The sequence below is a fragment of the Diabrotica undecimpunctata genome, chromosome 3, assembly GCF_040954645.1.
Source record: "Diabrotica undecimpunctata isolate CICGRU chromosome 3, icDiaUnde3, whole genome shotgun sequence".
NCBI classification, from domain to species: domain Eukaryota; kingdom Metazoa; phylum Arthropoda; class Insecta; order Coleoptera; family Chrysomelidae; genus Diabrotica; species Diabrotica undecimpunctata.
In genome coordinates this window covers 35,543,662-35,562,501 of record NC_092805.1, presented here as the reverse complement: position 1 = coordinate 35,562,501, position 18,840 = coordinate 35,543,662, and the positions used below count along the sequence as shown (strand labels likewise).

The window sequence follows — 18,840 nt, the reverse complement described above, 5'->3', positions numbered from 1 at the left end:
CAAAGAAATCCTGGAGGGTAAGAACATCGACATCAGAGACATACAAATAATATTAAAGCTGTACTGGAATCAGCGAGCTAATATAAAAATAGAAGACCAAACATCGGACGAAATAGAATTACGTAGAGGAGTACGACAGGGTTGTATATTGTCACCGCTCTTGTTTAATATCTACAGCGAACAAATATGCCAAGAAGCTCTCTCACATGCAAACGAAGGGATAATAGTCAATGGAGAAGTTATCAATAACATTCGATATGCTGACAATACTAATGGCAAGAACAGCGGAAGATTTACAACATCTAGTTAAAAGTATGAATAAGATATGTAATAACTACGGCATAAGGATGAACGTCAAAAAAATCAAATATATGACCTTCAGTAAGAATCCAATACATGACACTAGTATCGCAATAAACGGTACCCAACTCGAAAAAGTAAACGAATACAAATACTTGGGAACCCTCATCAATGAAACAGGTGACCAAAATCACGAGATAAAAAGACGTATTGAAATTGCCAGGTCTACCTTTATAAAAATGAAAAAATTATTTTGTAATCGTGATATTAGTATTCAGCTACGAACTAGCATGTTAAAATGCTATATATTCAGTACTTTGCTTTACGGTGCTTTAAAACAGAAGAATGTTAAAAATCTTGAAAGCTTTGAGATGTGGTACTACCGCCGTATACTAAAAATAAGTTGGGTGGATAAAATTACAAATGAAGAGGTAATACGCAGAATAAATAACGATCCAGAAGTTATACTGAATATAAAAAAGAGAAAACTTGAATACTTCGGCCACCCGATGAGAGGACAAAAGTACACATTCCTATAAAATATAATGCAAGGAAAAATCCAAGGACACAGAAATCCAGGCCGTAGAAGAATGCCCTGGATGAGAAATTTAAGAGAGTGGTTTGGCTGTACCACTAACGAATTATTCAAAACAGCAGTAAATAAAATTAGAATCGCCCTAATGATATCCAATCTCCGATAGGAGAGGCACTCAAAGAAGAAGAAGAAGTATATAATGTTTTTTATGTACCTATTATTGTATTTTTGTGTATATAATGTTTAATTAACAGTCAAAATGTTACCCATTTTATTCAATATATTAAAGGGATTACTTACTTTCAGGTTTCACTGATGAGGGTCTGATAGAAAATTGTAATCCTTTTGGATATTTTTATTACTTTAGTAATTTTGCAAATATATTAATTATAATAGAAGTAAAAAGACGTTTGAGATTTAATTTCAATACAGGGCTCCTGCCATCAGCTTATACGTATTTCGACCTTATTAGATCTCCTCAGAGCGACTTATGCAGAAGCTTCTGCGAAGAAATACGTATAAGCGGATGGCAGGAGCCCTGCATTGAAATTAAATCTCAAACGTCTTTCTGCTTTATTTATTTACTAATTATCGAGTACTAGAAACTAATTCGCGTAGGATATTTGGCGTGGTGGTTCGACAAGTTGTGGAATGCAAAGGCAGGAGCCCTGCATTGAAATTAAATCTCAAACGTCTTTCTGCTTTATTTATTTACTAATTTTCGAGTACTAGAAACTAATTCGCGTAGGATATTTGGCGTGGTGGTTCGACAAGTTGTGGAATGCAAATTATAGATTCCCCTTGTCGATTAATTTATCAATCTGCCTGCTTTGTATATTTTAAATTCCACCAAGTAAGAAATCTTCGAATTTCTACTATGAGTTTAGTAGAAGTTTTTCCTTCATTGCTTTTTTTATCACCAAAATGTCAGAAGTCCTAAAGATTAAACAGTACTGTTGCGTTCTTCTGTGGGTTCAGGAATTAAGTGAAGTTAAAGTAGTTTAACTATATTTAACTACACATAACTACAAAAAAATCACTTAAAAAAAATATGAAATGTCAGATTAATAATTATAAATACACTAACGAATATCGCCTACAATAATATGGGTATCGCTTACAAAAGCACTTGTCTAATTACCTTCTATTCAGAGGGCGCCGAGCAGTTTATATACACGAACATCTGTTCTAGATATAGCCAGCGAAGGAACGAATGCCGAATCGGCACTTTAACACGAGATTCCAGAAAAATACCGATAACGAAGTTCGAGAACTTTGCCGACAAAGTGGTTAATTCGGCTTCTCTAATTACTCTTATGTCAGGGTCGTAATTAGAGTGGTGTGACTCATAACAGTATTTAAAAACTAGAATAATTTTAACAAAAGCAGAAAATATACTCGGTTTCTGGATTTTCATTTGTAGCAATATCATCTATGGACTACGTAGAGAACTTTTAATTACCTCGTAATTGGGTTTCCACTTTGTAATAACTTTTTTTACTGTTTTCAGGTAACAAGTGTTTCCACTGCATCTCCACTAAAAGTAGCCATCATTGGTCAAAGTGCGTTCGCTGTCGATGTCATGCACAAACTAAACCAACATGGACACATCATTGTAGGAGTTTTTACTATTATGGATAAGGGAAAAAGGGAAGATCCTTTAGGTACGTAGGTATTTTTGCGTCTTTTATAAGTTTAAAGTTTTTGTAGTATTTTTTATACGTGAAATATCTAACTACCCTCGCTAACCAACACAGCAACGAAAAGGTTGATCAGAAGTCACTTATAGCAAATTGAAAATTTCGCTCCCTATCTGGAAACACAAATATCAAATGAAGAATTGTGGTTTATTATGCTTGTCCATTATTTACTACAAATGTTTTCACTAACAATAAAAACTACATTTGAAAAGGTTTTTTATCTTTGGCTCGTCAATCCGTTGTGAATCCTGGATAGCTCCAAAATTCGTCGCCATTCTGTTTGGTTTCTGGTAATCTGTTGCCATCTTCTGATTTTTAGTACCTCTACTTATTCAGCCTCTACTTATTCTTACTTATTCTTCCTTACTTACTACACTTATTCTTACTTATTCTTCCTACAGATGTCCCTGTGATTAGTTTTTAAGCGATAATGTTGTCACGCATTCGTATTATGTGTCCAGCTCATCTGAGTCACTGTGTTTTAATGAACGTTACAACGTCTGGTTTATTAAAGAGTTGGTATAATTCAAAGTTTTATCTTTTTCGCCACTGCCCTTATAGCGTAGACAAAAGAAGACAAATATGTAAATCCATACTAATTAGTCCCTTTGTCTTTAGCTAAGGCTGCAGCTGAAAATGACATACCAGTATTCAAAATAAAACTATGGCGAAGAGCCGGAAAGCCTATACCAGAAGTACTTGAACAGTACAAAAGCGTGAATGCCGACCTCAACGTCCTACCATACTGTTCCCAGTTTATTCCGATGGAAGTGATAAACTACCCCAGACTAAAAAGCATCTGCTACCATCCATCCATCTTACCCAGGCACAGAGGAGCAAGTTCCATCAATTGGTGAGTTCAACGAATATTCTGAGTACAAAAAATTCCATTGGTGACTAAAAAATTATTATTTAGTTGTAGTTCTTGCATATATTTTATTCAAAAAAGGAAATGGTATAAAAAATTGTAAAATATTCATTATTGTTTTATTTTCAGGACCCTCATCTGCGGCGACAAAAAGGCAGGCCTTTCCATCTTCTGGGCTGACGACGGTCTAGATACTGGACCAATCCTCCTACAAGAAGAATGCGACGTTCAAGAAAACGATACGGTAGATACTATTTACAAGAGATTTTTGTACCCAGTAGGTGTCACTGCAGTAGCTAGAGCAGTAGACATGGTCGCTGATGGTACTGCTCCTAAGGTAGTTCAAAGCGAAAAGGGAGCAACATATGATCCTATGCTAAACAAGCCTGAGTTACAAAAGGTAACAATACTATTATAAAAAATATTTTTTATTAGATAATATCTAAATGTATACTGTCCACAGATCGACTGGAATAAAACAGCTCTAGAAATCCACAACTTCATCCGTGGTATGGACTCTGTTCCTGGAGCTAGCTGTTTGATGAAGCTGCCAGACTCAGCTGAATACAAAGAAGCTTTGTTGTTTGGTTCATCGTTATGGAAAACAGCAATACCCATTGGAAAAGAAATCCAGATCGAAGGTACTAAACCAGGAATTATTCACGAGGAAGGTTTGCTGCTGACAGGATCTGATGGGGAGTACATCAATGTTAAAAGAGTTAAAGTAAACGGTATGTAGGATAAAAACTGATGATGGATTCTTTAGTATATTTCAAATTTTTTTATGAGCACTTGTAGTAATGTAAAAACTATTTTCAGATTACCATATCCTATATATTTTATACTTTGTGCATGGACGTTTATTAAACTGTTAGATCTACTTTTCTGTGTTATATTCAAAATTGATTGAAATAACTTTGTAGCGAAGGTGATTTTCTCATGTACGGTTATCTTCGTCAGTTTCTCATCAGCAATTTATATCTGATTTATATTCATCTGTTTCTTTTTTATTCGGGAATATTGCATGTTCTCTTAAACATTTATTAAACTATCTTAAACATTTATATTCATATGTTTCTTTTTTATTAGGGAATATGGCATGTTCTCTTAAACGTTGCCTCTTATTCTTTTTGTTTTTGGTTTTATTTTTAGCTGTTTCTTTCTCCACATTGTTTTGTTACAGCATCCTACTATTTTGCTTGCTTTTATTACTTGTTCTATCCCTTCTTTCTCAATATTGTCTCTTAAGTTGAATCCAAGCCCCAAGGTATTTATTTAATTTTGTTATTTGTTCTACAAGTATCTTGTTGGTTTTCAAACTCAAGTTGCTTTTACTGGTTCTTTTGATATTACTAGACTTTTGCTTTTTATTTTAATTTTCATGTTGAATTCCTTAGCCGTATTACATCAGCCTGATGTAACATTCTTTATAGATAACCTTCATTCTTCGCTATCAGAACAACGTTGAAGGGATAGCATATTATCTTTATTTTCATTTTTAAGATTCTTAGAATGGTATATAACAGGTTTATTTTTGTATAATAATTGGGGTCACTTTTTGTTTGCGTTTGTTAAAAGTATGACCCTAAGGCTCGTTCACAATTTCTCAGCTATTTTTACAAATTTCAAGATCTTACTAAACATGATTGTTAAATATTGTATCAGCTGTAGTTTGACATTTTTTATTAACTAGTTCTATTCTGTCTTTCCCCAAAGTCTTTCTATTTTTCATTTTCATCAGGACTTCTTTTAGATTTTTTTCTGTGGTTTGCATTATTTTTTTTATTTCTGACGTTCAGATGTTGTGTTACTTTTCGTTATTCAGTTTATTTGTTTAAGGTGTGCTCTATACGTATCTTCGATAATATCTTTGGCATCTATCAAGACATGCTTGCTTTATAAGTTTATATTAAGGTCAAGACCATGTGTTTTTGACGTAATAAAAATATGTTTTGCTAAGGACACTTTAAAAATAAAGCTTAACCTAGATATCCCTAGATATCTTACAAATTAACAAAATAATCAGAAAAATTACAAATGTACAAAAATAGGCATAAGACATTCACACCATACTCATATATATATTAAGATTCTGTAGCTCTTATTCTTAAATATTGTTCCATTTTATTCTAGTCTATTGATTGATATAATCAGTGTAATCTAGTTTATTAAATCTTTACTCTTTCGAACCGAAGTATTTGTTCGTTTTCGTTACTTTTATGTTATATCTACTATGGTACTCTACAAGTCCTCTAGAAAATCATTTTGCCCCACGTTTTATCTTCTTCAATTGACACGCGGTACGTATTTTTAGGTCGCATGAAAAACGCTTCAGTATTAGACCAAATTACTAAACAAGTAGAGATTGAACTAACCCCAGAAGAAAAAGTATTAATTGAATCAGTCAGGGCCGTCTGGGAGGCCATCTTGAACATTGATATTGAAGATGACACAGATTTCTTTGCAAGCGGGGCTGGATCCATGGACGTCGTCAGGTAAGTGACATTTCTTCTTCTAAATACTTTTAGTAGCCCAGTCAGGATCTGTAAAAAATTAGCTTACGTTGGTTGGGGGGAACCACAACTTAAGTTTTTGTAGAAATAGGTCATAGACAAAAAGAAGACAAAAATAAATTGAAGCATTATTTGAAATGAAATTTCCTGTTAAAATATGCTTGTGCAATTGGAAAAAAAATCTTAAACTTAAAAAACCTTTCGTATCCAATTTTTGTATTTTGCCGCAAATGTTGTACTATTCTCATGAAATCACTTATCACTTTTATTGACCGGCTAGGAGATTATTTAATTTTTATACCAAATATCACGAGCATGTTCTGATGGGGAGTTTCATTTCCAGCACACTACAACCAAGTGTGACTAAATCCCGTTTAAGCTATAGTGACACAACAAATATTATTGTTGATAAAAATACTAAATCATGAAATATATACCTTGAAGAACGTTTTTTTTTTTAATAGATTAGTGGAAGAGGTCAAAGAACTGTTTAAAACTGAGCTAGAAAATGAAGATGTTTTTATGGCGCCGGTATTTTCGGAATTTTGCGTGAATGTTGTCCAGAAAAGTCGTGGAGGAAAAGGCGAGATCAAAGTAGAATACAGAGCAATAGAAATGGAGGCAAATAAAATGAAAATTCGTTTCCCTTGCCAACTATTTATTAACGGAGAATTCATGGATGCTGAAGGTGGAAAAACTACTCAAACTGTAAATCCAGCTACAGAAGAAGTGATTTGCGACGTAAGTAAAAATAGGAGTGTTCTATTTATATTCTAAAAAATTTGTTAAATTATTATTATGTACAAATATATAATTTCTTTTTAAACTTAAAAAAAGGCTTAGACTACCCAATCTCTGTTAGTGTATATACATATACGTGACACATTTATAGTAAGAAGATTTTTATTGTCTTTCAGGTTCAATGCGCTTCCAAAAACGATGTCGATAAAGCAGTAGCTGCTGCAAAGAACGCGTTTGAAAACGGTGAATGGAGTAAGATTAGCGCAAGGGAAAGGGGTCTCATGCTTTTCAAGCTTGCCGATTTAATGCAAGAATACAAAGAAGAACTAGCTACAATAGAATCGATTGATTCCGGAGCTGTGTATACTTTAGCTCTAAAAACTCACGTTGGTATGAGCATTGAAACGTGGAGGTATTTCGCTGGATGGGCAGACAAAATTGAGGGGTCTACGTTGCCAGTATCTCACGCGAGACCTAACAGAAATCTCTCGTTCACGAAGAAAGAACCCATCGGGTAAGTTGCTTTGTAATTTTTTGTTTATAGGAAGAACCCAATTACGATTTATCCAACTCTAAACCTTACGTCTTACTTATATCGTAACTTATTCATAATTCTTTTAGTGTCTGTGGATTGGTTACCCCATGGAATTACCCATTAATGATGCTTTCGTGGAAAATGGCTGCTTGCTTGGCAGCTGGAAATACCGTAGTTATTAAGCCTGCTCAGGTTTGTCCTTTAACAGCTTTAAAATTCGCAGAATTATCAGTAAAGGCTGGAATTCCACCGGGTGTTATCAATGTTGTGACCGGATCGGGTAAGTTTTGGTTGATTTATCATCATTTTATCAAATGTCTCGGTGGGAATAAACCAGAAATTATTAAAAAATCTGTGTTAGACCTTTTAACTTCTTCAAAACAAGTGTTATCTGTTAATTTATATTGACAATTTGGACATTATTATTACAGTATCTATATATAAAAACTTTTTATATAAAGCAATTTCCAACTTGGAAGACGAAACGTCAAATTGGGATATTATTTTATGGGTTATTACCAAAGAAGTATTTAAAAAAAGAAATTACACGAAGAAAAAGTTTCATAACAATAGTTTTCATAGTGTCTCATTATTGATTAATACATGTCTTTAGGATCTGTTGCTGGTCAAGCTATAGCCGATCACCCTCACGTCAGGAAACTGGGATTCACAGGAAGCACAGAAATTGGACAAGTCATAATGAAGAGTTGCGCACAATCAAATTTGAAAAAAGTATCTCTAGAACTTGGAGGCAAATCTCCATTAGTTATATTTTCAGACTGTGATCTTGACAAGGCAGTAAGACTGGTAAGTTACATGTTATTTTTACCAAAATTCAAACCATTAATTATTTTCTTAAAATATTTGATGATCATTTTATTTCATCTATTTTCTCAATATATTATTTAAATATTTGATCATTGGCTCGATAATCGTTTACGAATCTTGGTCTGCTCTAAGATGTACGTCCATTCCGATATATTATGCGCTTTGTATTTTTCATTGGTTATATCCAAAATCTTCACGCCTTTTACACTTGTTTCAAATATGTGAGTCTGTCTCCCCTTTGGTCTTTTTTATCGTAAATGATGTAATTTTCTTTCACACCAAATATCGTACAAAACAAATGTATAAACTACAAAATTTAAGTTGACACAAAAATATTTGTTTCTACCTTTTTTGTACTTGTATTTTATTGTTGTCTTTTAATGCAAATTTAATAATGTTAGTACTGACAGTAGTAATTAGTTGGTACTAAAATAAATATTGAAATTATTGATTAGTATCCTTATTACGATAATAAAATATTACTGGAGGTCTAATTGACCAGGTTTCATGACTTAATGCAACATCACAAACATGTTCAAATAACCAACACGCTATGATTTATTCTGTCAAAAACCAAAACAAACAACACACAGGAGAGATCAAAGAACTGCATCTATAAAATACCCTGTGAATGCAACAGTTTGTGTCTGGGAGAAACGTCTAGGCCATCAAGTGTTAGGATAAATAACCATGAATCACACATCAAAAACAGAGACTTTGACAGATCCCAGATATATAAACATGCCTGGGACAAATAGCACAGTGTATGATTGAAAAAGGTATCAGTAGTCATAAAAGAAACAGACAGCACAAAAAGAAAAATCAAAGAAGCAGCCCTCATCTTACTTAAGGTGATGTGAAGCAAGCCCGTCAAGAGAATGTAGCAGACTCTGATTACCAATACTAAAAGAAGAAGTTAGCAATAAGAATATACCAAAATTAATATGTATGTTCTTATTACAATTAACAGGAACGAATAGATTTGAATTACAAAGTCAAAGTCTTATAAATAAATTAGGTGATTAGTTGCACAGTACGTTTCTATGTTTTGGTCGGTTCCACACCACAAACCTATTGTCGATAACTCTTTATATAGTAGTCTCTAATTATAACGATTCCCTATATAACGATAATTCCCGTATAACGATAAAAATAGTAAACGCTGTTTGGTTCGTCATAAGGATAATGTAATAATTCTTTCTCTATACCGATATCTATAGCGATGACTTTTCAGCGTTTAATAGTCTATGCCAAAGTGTTATTATGTTTAAACCCCAGATTATTTGAGTCACGAGTGGCAATGTCATTGTCCAGCGGTTGTTTTGTTTCGCGCTTAAGGAATGCGGCCACCCCTCCTACTCAGTGTTATCCAATCGTATACAGTTTTTAACTGTACAGTAATTTTTTAATACTGTATTGCTTATATCATTGTTGTGATACATGGTCTTTAATAAATATATGTTGTGTACAGTATATACGGTGTTAATTCATTTATAATCGTTTTGGTCAATTTTTTAAATTACAAAAGGTAATTTATTATAGTATTATTATTATTATTACAGTAACGATTTTTGCCTCTCTCTGTATAACGATCTCCTGATCTCCGATGAAAATTCCCGATCCCTTGCATATCGTTATAAAGAGAGAGGACTATACTTCCCATATTAGCAGATCATGTATTTTTTCTTGATTGTTTTTTATCTTCAACATTCATTTACTTCTGTACGTAAATCAATTATTAAGAAACCATTTATTTTAGGGAATGCAAAGTGTCTTTTTCAACAAAGGAGAGAACTGCATAGCAGCCGGTCGCATCTTCGTAGAAGACAGTATCCATGACGAGTTTATAAGACGAGTAGTCCAAGAAACTAGGAAAATACAGATAGGTGATCCATTGAATAGATCTACGTCACATGGACCACAAAACCACCTAGCACATATGAAGAAATTATTAGAATATGTAGAAATAGGTAAATATTTTTACAATTTTTGTCTTTGACTAGTCTAAGATAGTAATACATGGTATCTGTTGTATCACATATCTGGTTTTATGATATAAATTTGTCCTTAGCATGTTTTATCTTTTGTTAAAGATAATTTAAGTACATATTTTGAGAACACAGTTATTGAAGATTCTACATATTTACGAAAATAATGAACTCCGATATAAAATTAATTAGAAATTAGAAATTAGAAACTGTGATGAATACAAGTACCTGGGTATGAAGATAACTCAAGATGGAACACTCGATGCTGCTATAAAAGACAGAAACATACACGGTAGAAAAGCCATATCCATGATGAACGGAATTCTGTGGGACCAAACAATATCTAAAGCGAACAAACAACTCATATACAACACCATACTTAAAAGTGTAATCACATATGGCAGCGAAGTTTGGCAAATGAAACAAAGAACAGAGAAACTGTTACTAGCAACAGAAATGGACTTCTGGAGAAGAGCAGCAGGAAAATCAAGAAGAGATCGGATACCAAATGAGAGAATACGTGAAATAATGGGAGTCAAGCATACAATAGTTGATGACATAAAAACAAAACAGTTAATATGGTACGGCCATGTACAGAGAATGCCAGATGACAGGATTCCAAAACAGATTTTGACGTGGACACCACAAGGGAGAAGGAAAAGAGGAAGGCCGAGAAAAAGCTGGAGAGAGGGAATTGAAAAAGAACTAGAGGAAAGAGAAATCCCTCCAGGCCTATGGCTGAATAGAGAAGAATGGCGGTTAGGAGTCGGAAGGCGTCGGAGAACGCTGTAAACCGATAGTAGTAGTAGTAGCGATATAAAATTAATAATTTATATTCAATATTAACGGTCAAAATGACTTCTTCATCTTCTTCATTAGAACATCATTTATCATCTTAACTTTCTGCTAAATTAACCAATTATTTAAATCATATCGTACTGGCGTTTGTCAGTTTCATTGAATTATTAAGTTTTCTATCTGCGTTATTATAGTGTCCCAAACTGGGGGTAGTCTTCAATTTGGGTCAATTTTCGGCCCATTCTTCATTTATTATAGTGCCGAGGTAGTTGTAATGCGTCAAGGTGTCGGCCACAACGGCTCGTCGCACATCGCATAGTACAACGCACAGAACAATACATCGCACCTAGCTTAGCTTTTGCTTTGCACATTAATGGCCCTATTTACGCACCGTGCACCGCACATTTATTCTGTTTTTCTTTAATCATGTCTTCTTCATCCTCTTCATCGGATGAAGAAAGCATTTTTTTAAATTCTAATTTTAAGGCATGGTGTTTATGCAAAGAACAGACAAAAATGGCGGTGCATATTCTAAATAAGAAGCGAATTTCACCGCTTAGACCGCAAAAGCGACCTTAGAATAGATTCTCAACGCTTTTTTGAATACATAAGAATGAATACAAATACGTTTGATTATATTTTAAACAAAGTTGAAGGAAAAATAAATATCACTTGGAAGAATTACCATGTCCAACCCATACCAGCTGAAGAAAGACTTGTTAACATTACGGGAAGTTAAAAAAGTTTTAAATAAACATTTTATTGAAAAAAAAATGTTATACAAATTAGTGTAAAAGGTGCATGTTGTCAAAAATATTTGGCATACTTGGGCACTGAAAATGCAGGTTTTCTGACGGAGCAAATTGGTTCACGCATAAACACATAACTAATTAATTTGTCTTTATCCATCCATAGAATAATAACTATGCGAAAATCAGAAAATACTAAGCTCAATTATTTATTATTTACGTAGGCGAGGCATTGGTAACCAGCGATGTGCGAAGGTACATAGGAGCGATGCGTCATTTTGGCCACGCACATTGACGGCAATGATTGTATTTATTTTGCTTCAGCGAGGCTTTGGTCAAGAGCAGGTGCGGTACGATGTGCCCTGTGCGCCGTTGTGGTTGTGGCCGCCACTTTACTCTTTCTAATGAGGTTTGGTTGACGTAGAGTTAACCTTCTGTTATCTTTTTCTTATTAATTATCATGAGCTTTGTCTTCTTTACGTATATATTGAGCCCATATTGTTGACTGTAATAAGTGATTTTGTTCACAAGAACTTGTAGGTCTTCTAAATTTTCCGCAAATACTATGGTGTCATCTACATATCGGATGTTGTTTAGTCGGTATCCGTTTAGTAGGATGCCTTTTTCAGTTTCGTGCAAAGCTTCGCTAAATATTCATTCAGAGTAGAGATTGAAGATTAGAGACAAAATACAGCCTTGACTCACTCTTCTCCTCTTTTTGTCTCTTTCTAAAAAATATATTTGATATACAGTTTCTCATTTCTCACAATTTTTAGGTGTTAAAGAGGGTGCAAAACTGGAATATGGTGGAAAGAGAGTTAATAGGAAAGGATATTTCTTTGAACCGACCGTTTTAAGTCACGTTGAAGATCATATGTTCATAGCTAAAGAAGAATCATTTGGACCTATAATGGTTGTAAGCAAATTTAGCAATGGGTAAGTATTTTTTCAACACTTTGATTTTGACGTTTTAGAAGTTGTGTAGTAAACTGACCGATTAATTTGAAAAAGTGATCGATTTCACAAAAATATAAAAAAATTTACACTCTATTCATCTGACACTCTACAGACGGGCAGTATTTTGTATGGTTAAACTATCACGACATAAATACAATCATTGAATATTAATTAAAATTAAGTCTAAAGGGACCCTTATTCGGCTCACATTACCGTGAAAATATCACAGATAATATTTTGTAAGTCGGATATAGAATCAATAAATGTGTTACTGATAGATATAAATAAATGTAAATAATGAATCTTTTAAAATTACCATGGAAAAGGGGAAATCGTTACACTTTCTGCACGTTTTAATCTCTAAGAAGAATATTGAATATGAAATCAAAGTATATCAAAAGATGAAATACACCAATAGATATATAAATTAAGTATTAAATCATAACTTAAGGTTAAAACGAGTCAAAAATAAAGTTGTTATATAATATAATTAACGTCACCTATTCGGAAGAAATTAGTGTTTGGGACGGCCTTCAAGTCGAGCCCCGCTAAGAGTTTATATAGAGAAGCTATCTTGAGGTTTAAAGCCATGAACTTTTCCTCTAGCTACTACACGCCGCCGCTATCTTGAGGTTTAAAGCCATGAACTTTTCCTCTAGCTACTACACACAACTCCTTTTGAAATATTCGACTCGAGTATCAGCTAATACATAAAATCTAACCCATATTTTACTAAGTAATGGTCTCTTAAACCTTCTTTCTCATATTAAACTTCAATCTATGTTACAGCATCTCCCCTCACATCTGTAGAATATTGATCCTTCAGCCACAACATCAATATTAATTTCACCTAAACTTTAACTAATTATGATAAGCCTCAGATAAATCTTCAAATTTCTAACTTTAAGTAACTAGTTACTAAGAACTCTTTTGACGAAATTGTCTGCACAGATACTTCTAAGGGCCCTATAACTATTATGACTTCAAATATTCTCCATTCTCTTAAAATTAAAAGTATGTATTCTGCATAATTTTTGATTTAAGCCATTCACAACTCTTCTATAGTTTAATTTGGCGGTGTCCACTACTATGATCTGGACTCCGTCTTATGTGGTAATCTCTGGCAACGAACCCCATCGACCTTTCTGAATAACAAGTCACTTCTCCTACTATTAAGACTGAAACCTCCAATTAAACACAGACTTGATCATTTTTTAAAATACCATCGAAAGATCTTGGCAATATCACTGAAGCAAAAACAATAATACCTTTACGTGCAAACTATGGTTAGAGTTGGTCCCTTAAACACATGCTTGTAGACTTTCCTTATTTCAGTAATAATAGAAAAACAATTGCCAGTGGAAACCTACAGAATGTCCTCAGCCCGCTAGATCAATTCCAAAACCATATCAATTACCTCTGTGTAACCAGGTTTTACCAGAAAATTCAAAAGAAGAAATGTAGTTTAGATTTTCATAAGTGTTAATTGGACCAATATTTAATGTAGTTTGCTTTAACTGAGTATTCTTGTAATGTAATAAAATTGTACCTGGTCCTCTGTGCTGTCGAGACAAAAAAGTATTTAAGACGAAAATGTTTCAGTAAAATCAACTTACAAAATATGAACGATAGGAAATTTTGCCTTGGCTCTAATAGAAACTTTTTGTATTTTGATGTAAATTTTGATAGTTTTGGTTGTTTCTTTCACTTTTCAAAATGAACGATCTTCCATTATGCTACTCAACCATTTAACGCTTTTAATATATTCTCTTATAACAATTTCCTTTTTACAGTGATATTGATGGTGTCTTGAAAAGAGCCAATGCGACGGAATATGGTCTAGCTTCCGGTGTATTCACCAAAGATATATCCAAGGCTTTAAGGTTTGCTGAGAAAATTGACGCTGGAACAGTTTTTGTAAATACGTATAACAAAACAGATGTAGCAGCACCTTTTGGAGGATTCAAGCAGTCAGGATTTGGTAAAGATCTAGGTAAGACATTATTTTTTATTATCTTCCCAGATTTAAACATTGAGCCTCTTACTCATTTTAAGCTGAAAGTATATGCGGTATCAAAAGGATTGAGCTCTGAGGAAGTTTTTACCCAGTTATTACGCCCTAGGTAACCTGATATGCAGGAGTGTATCTTACAAATACTTTGGTATATCTGAATAAATTTCCCTGACATGGCCTTTTGAATATCCATCAAGCCATAATATTTTTGGTTTTCCTCGTTTTTTTCTCTCAGATGATTGCCAATCCAATATTAATTTCGGTGGGCGATGGTCTGTCATTCTCTGTATATGCCCGTACCAAATAAGTTGTTGCTTTAGCTGAATTTCTTCTATGATAGTGATTGTACTGTTCATGATTTGTTTTATTCTTTCATTTGTTACGTGCATCATCCTGAATATACCTGCTGATCTGCGGCAAAATCCATTTTCAGAACAAGGAGTTTTTGTTCCGTTCTCTTAATGAGTTGCCAGGTTTAATATCCATTAAATGTGATACTTTTAAAAATACTGTTATATAGCTGTATCTTTTTCTGTTTAGAGATAGTTTTTGACCAGAGTAGTGAGTTTAGTGTGCCTATTATTTTTTCCTTTTAATGATCTGTTCTTCGATTTCTGTTTCAGTGCGTTCATCTCTTTCCATTTTTGCCTCCAAATAGATAAATTCGGACCGAGATGAAATTACTTTTCCATCTTCTAGTTAAGTTCATCATTTTCAACTCCTCCTATGCACATGTATTTCGTTTTTGTTGAATTAACATTTAGAGCCCATCGCTCGCATTCTTGTGTTAATCGCTTTGTCATCAGCTCTAGATCTTCTTGGTCTTGTGCGATAACTACTTGATTATCCTCGAAATAAAGCGTATATAAGGTTATTTCGTCCTTAATGATATACTCATTCCAGAACATGATCTCCTTCATTTTTTCAGTGCCTCGTTCAGGTAGATCTTGAAGAGTCTTGGAGAGAGACTGCAGCTTTGCCTTAGTCGCTTATTTACCATAAAATTTTTGAAAAACTGGTTGATATTCTTTATTTTTGATTGAAGATAGTTATACAATCATTGTATTGCTTTCAAAAGTGTAATATTAAAAGATGAGCTTGCCATAGTCTACATAGGGGTATTGTATCATAAGCTTTCGTCAAATCCACAAATAATAGATGAGTTTGTCTATTCCTAGCCATTTTTTTTTCATTTAGTTGAGTTGATATGTATATATGGTCGATGCAAGATTGTTTTACTCGAAATCCTGCTTTCTGTTTCAGTTTCAGTGGTTCGTATACTAACTTTTTATAAAATCCACTGAGAGTGCTGATAACTAAAATACAGCGGTACTTCTTGCAGCTTGCCTTATCCCTTTTTTAAGGGTTGGTGTAATCCATCCTTCTTTCCAGCTGTCAGCATGTAACACTAAATGGCCTGGTAGGGAAGACAAGATTGCCCAGAAGTTAGGATTTATTGCGGCTAACATAAAAATTAACCCAAGGGGAAATTTAGTCTTGAAACTAAAAGGTAATTGAACAGTTCCAGATCAAGTCTGATTACTTTGCAACCGGTACTCAGGTATTTTAAAGGAGACAACATCGAGCTTTGAGCTTATTAGGAACGAGGTTATTGTTTTTTATCGCCTACTTCTTGGGAGCTAAGCCATTTGGTAATACGCTCGTTGCCTTATCTGTTTCTGTTGTGCGAGCTTACCACTCCATAATATTTTCTTATTTGTTCGTCGGTAGGTTCGCTATTCTTTTCCCAAGGCTTCATAGGCAGCTCCCTTTAGCGATTTTAATATATGGACATAAAGCATATTTATATCGTGATTTGCATAGGTACTTTTAAGTCTCTGGTCCAGTCTGTTGTGACATAGTTTACGTGTGCTGTCATCGTAAAGGCTATTTATATTGCAGAAAGACGGTCTTAGATTTAATTTCAATACAGAGCATCTGCCATCCGCTTATACGTATTTCAACCCCATTAGGTATCATCAGAGCGACATATGCAGAGGCTCTGAATCGAAATTAAATCTCTTCCGAATCGAATTTAAAAATTCTTAGTGAATTAGAAACTAAATTCACCAAGAATTTTTACCGTGATGAACGGCACGTGGAATACACATTATATATTCCCTTGTCGACTAATTTATCAATATGTCTACTTTGCAAGTTGTAGAAAGCACAGTGGTAAAAATTTGAATTTAGTTTCGCCAAGTAGGAAATCTTAGGATTTATAATATTGCTATTTATATTATTTTTATATTTATACGGTTTATACGGAATTTGAGCTCGAGATTTCAATAAGTAGGGATCCAATCCATAGTCTACACCCTTGTATACTCGGGTGTCTTGTATTTTCACTTCAGATATCTGGCGAACTATAACATAGTCAATTACTGATTTTAATTGACTTGTGCCCTGATGCCTATATTATGTATACTTTTGTGCAGATAGAATCCATTTATGATTTTTAGATCGTGTACATAGGTTTATAAGTCTATTTCCGTTATTATTTGTCACTTCTACCTATTACTGGAACTATTGTATCTTCAAGTTCTTCCATTCAGGTCGTCCAACATTATTATTTCTTAATCCCAGGGTTGGGACTAGTATAGAGGAGTTATATCAGTAATTCAGATATTATTATCGTCTGGGTACTTTCCATTTTCCATTGCCTCTTAATTTTTTATAATTGGCGATTTTCTCATTATATTTACGTATTGTAAGATTGTTGTTGTGTATCGCCACTTTAATAAGGGTTAGCATTGTTTGTCTGATGCTTGTCCACTAGTATGAGATCTACTGGTCAGTCTGTGAGCATAGTGCGGTCTCAATACACTTGTAATTTTCATTTTAAAGTATAGTCTCAGAGACATATTTATAATACGAGACTTGGTCTGTTTGGATAAGTCCCAATTTGTTAAGTATTCTTACTTTACGCTGAAGATTTCGAATCCTCCCGGCTGAATCTTTGTTATTAACTTTGTATCTATCTTCTTAAGCAGTTTGAATAATTGGAGAGTTTTTGCTTCTTATTATCTTTATTATTTCTATTATTATTTCAAGTTTGCAAGTTTCGACCATATTTTTTATGTAAATTCTCTTTTGATATCACTGTTATTTATATACTAATATGTTGATTTTTTTATAGGAAGAGAAGCATTGAACGAATATTTAAAAACAAAATGTGTTACCATTGAATATTGAGAAGAGATTACCGGTATCTACTTAATATATATATATATTATTTTTTAAATGTATTATATAAAACTTTTTTATACTTTGTATTATAAGAATAAGTTATTTAAGGAATAAAATTGTGATATTTTCGTCAGTTTTTTTACCCAAGATACGACTACAATATGAAAGGTTCTTAGCGTAGAAATGATTTATTAATGAGGTTCTGAAACAACTGTTTTTTTGAAGCATATTGTATTTACATGGGATTAAACCACAATTGATTTTAATAAAAATTACATTTTACATTTGTTTTTGACGTATCGGTTTCCAACGTTTTCAAAAATACCTAAATTAAAAAATCAAAATATTTTTTAGCCTACAGATGTTTATCATTGGCGCTTGTAAGCAAATAGCCATGTTTTTTTAGTTGAAACTCTGAGGGTGATGTACCCTCGAATTAATAGCAAATTCTGATTTTTGCGTGCTTATGTAGTTATGAAAATTGAACAAAACATAAGCAAAGAGTAACTAAGGGCTATAAGAACTTAAAAAAAGGACGACTCCAATATCATCCTACCAGCAGACGAGGGGAATGCAACTGTGATAATGGATAAAATTAAATATGAAAACAAAATTAAAGATCTAATAACAAACGGACATTATATAAAATTAACAAAGGATCAAAGCCTTTGGAATACAGAATCTATAGAACTTTATTCAAGTATAAAGATTTTTTAACAAATTATCAAAGAAGAAGAAGAATTACACCACATTACAGTAAGACCCCTCATTTTTATGGAGTACTGCAAGTTCATAAAACGAATATACCACTTAGACCTATTTGTAGTACCATGAATTCTCCTTGTAGTGAAATGTCAAAATTTTTATTAAATATTATACAACCAGTTGCAAATAAAAATAACACATTTATAAAAAATACCCAACATTTTTTAAATAAATTATCAAATATTGAATTTAATTCAAATAATATTTTAGTAAGTTTTGACATAAATAGTTTATTTACAAATTTGCCAGTAGATAAGATTTTGAATATAATCAAGACAAAATTAGAGAGTGATGATGAAAGAATGAATTCTATAAACAAAATTTTGGTCTAGTAATGGGCTCTAGTTTATCTTCATTATT

The 18,840-nt window shown here is 33.2% G+C and overlaps 1 protein-coding gene across 1 annotated transcript in view; it reads left to right on the top strand.

The window, feature by feature from the left end:
* LOC140436674 (cytosolic 10-formyltetrahydrofolate dehydrogenase) overlaps nt 1-17,843 on the top strand; it is a 28,185-nt gene extending 10,342 nt beyond the window's left edge. Inside the window, exons 2-14 of the mRNA XM_072525707.1 lie at nt 2,346-2,499; nt 3,154-3,388; nt 3,533-3,803; nt 3,867-4,134; nt 5,718-5,898; nt 6,381-6,657; nt 6,834-7,171; nt 7,279-7,472; nt 7,806-7,999; nt 9,780-9,990; nt 12,332-12,491; nt 14,306-14,505; nt 17,666-17,843. Of these exons, the coding sequence (XP_072381808.1) occupies nt 2,346-2,499; nt 3,154-3,388; nt 3,533-3,803; nt 3,867-4,134; nt 5,718-5,898; nt 6,381-6,657; nt 6,834-7,171; nt 7,279-7,472; nt 7,806-7,999; nt 9,780-9,990; nt 12,332-12,491; nt 14,306-14,505; nt 17,666-17,721 (2,739 nt within the window). The 3' untranslated portion in view covers nt 17,722-17,843. The remainder of the gene's footprint in view (nt 1-2,345; nt 2,500-3,153; nt 3,389-3,532; nt 3,804-3,866; nt 4,135-5,717; nt 5,899-6,380; nt 6,658-6,833; nt 7,172-7,278; nt 7,473-7,805; nt 8,000-9,779; nt 9,991-12,331; nt 12,492-14,305; nt 14,506-17,665) is intronic.
* The last annotated feature ends 997 nt before the right edge of the window (nt 17,844-18,840 follow it).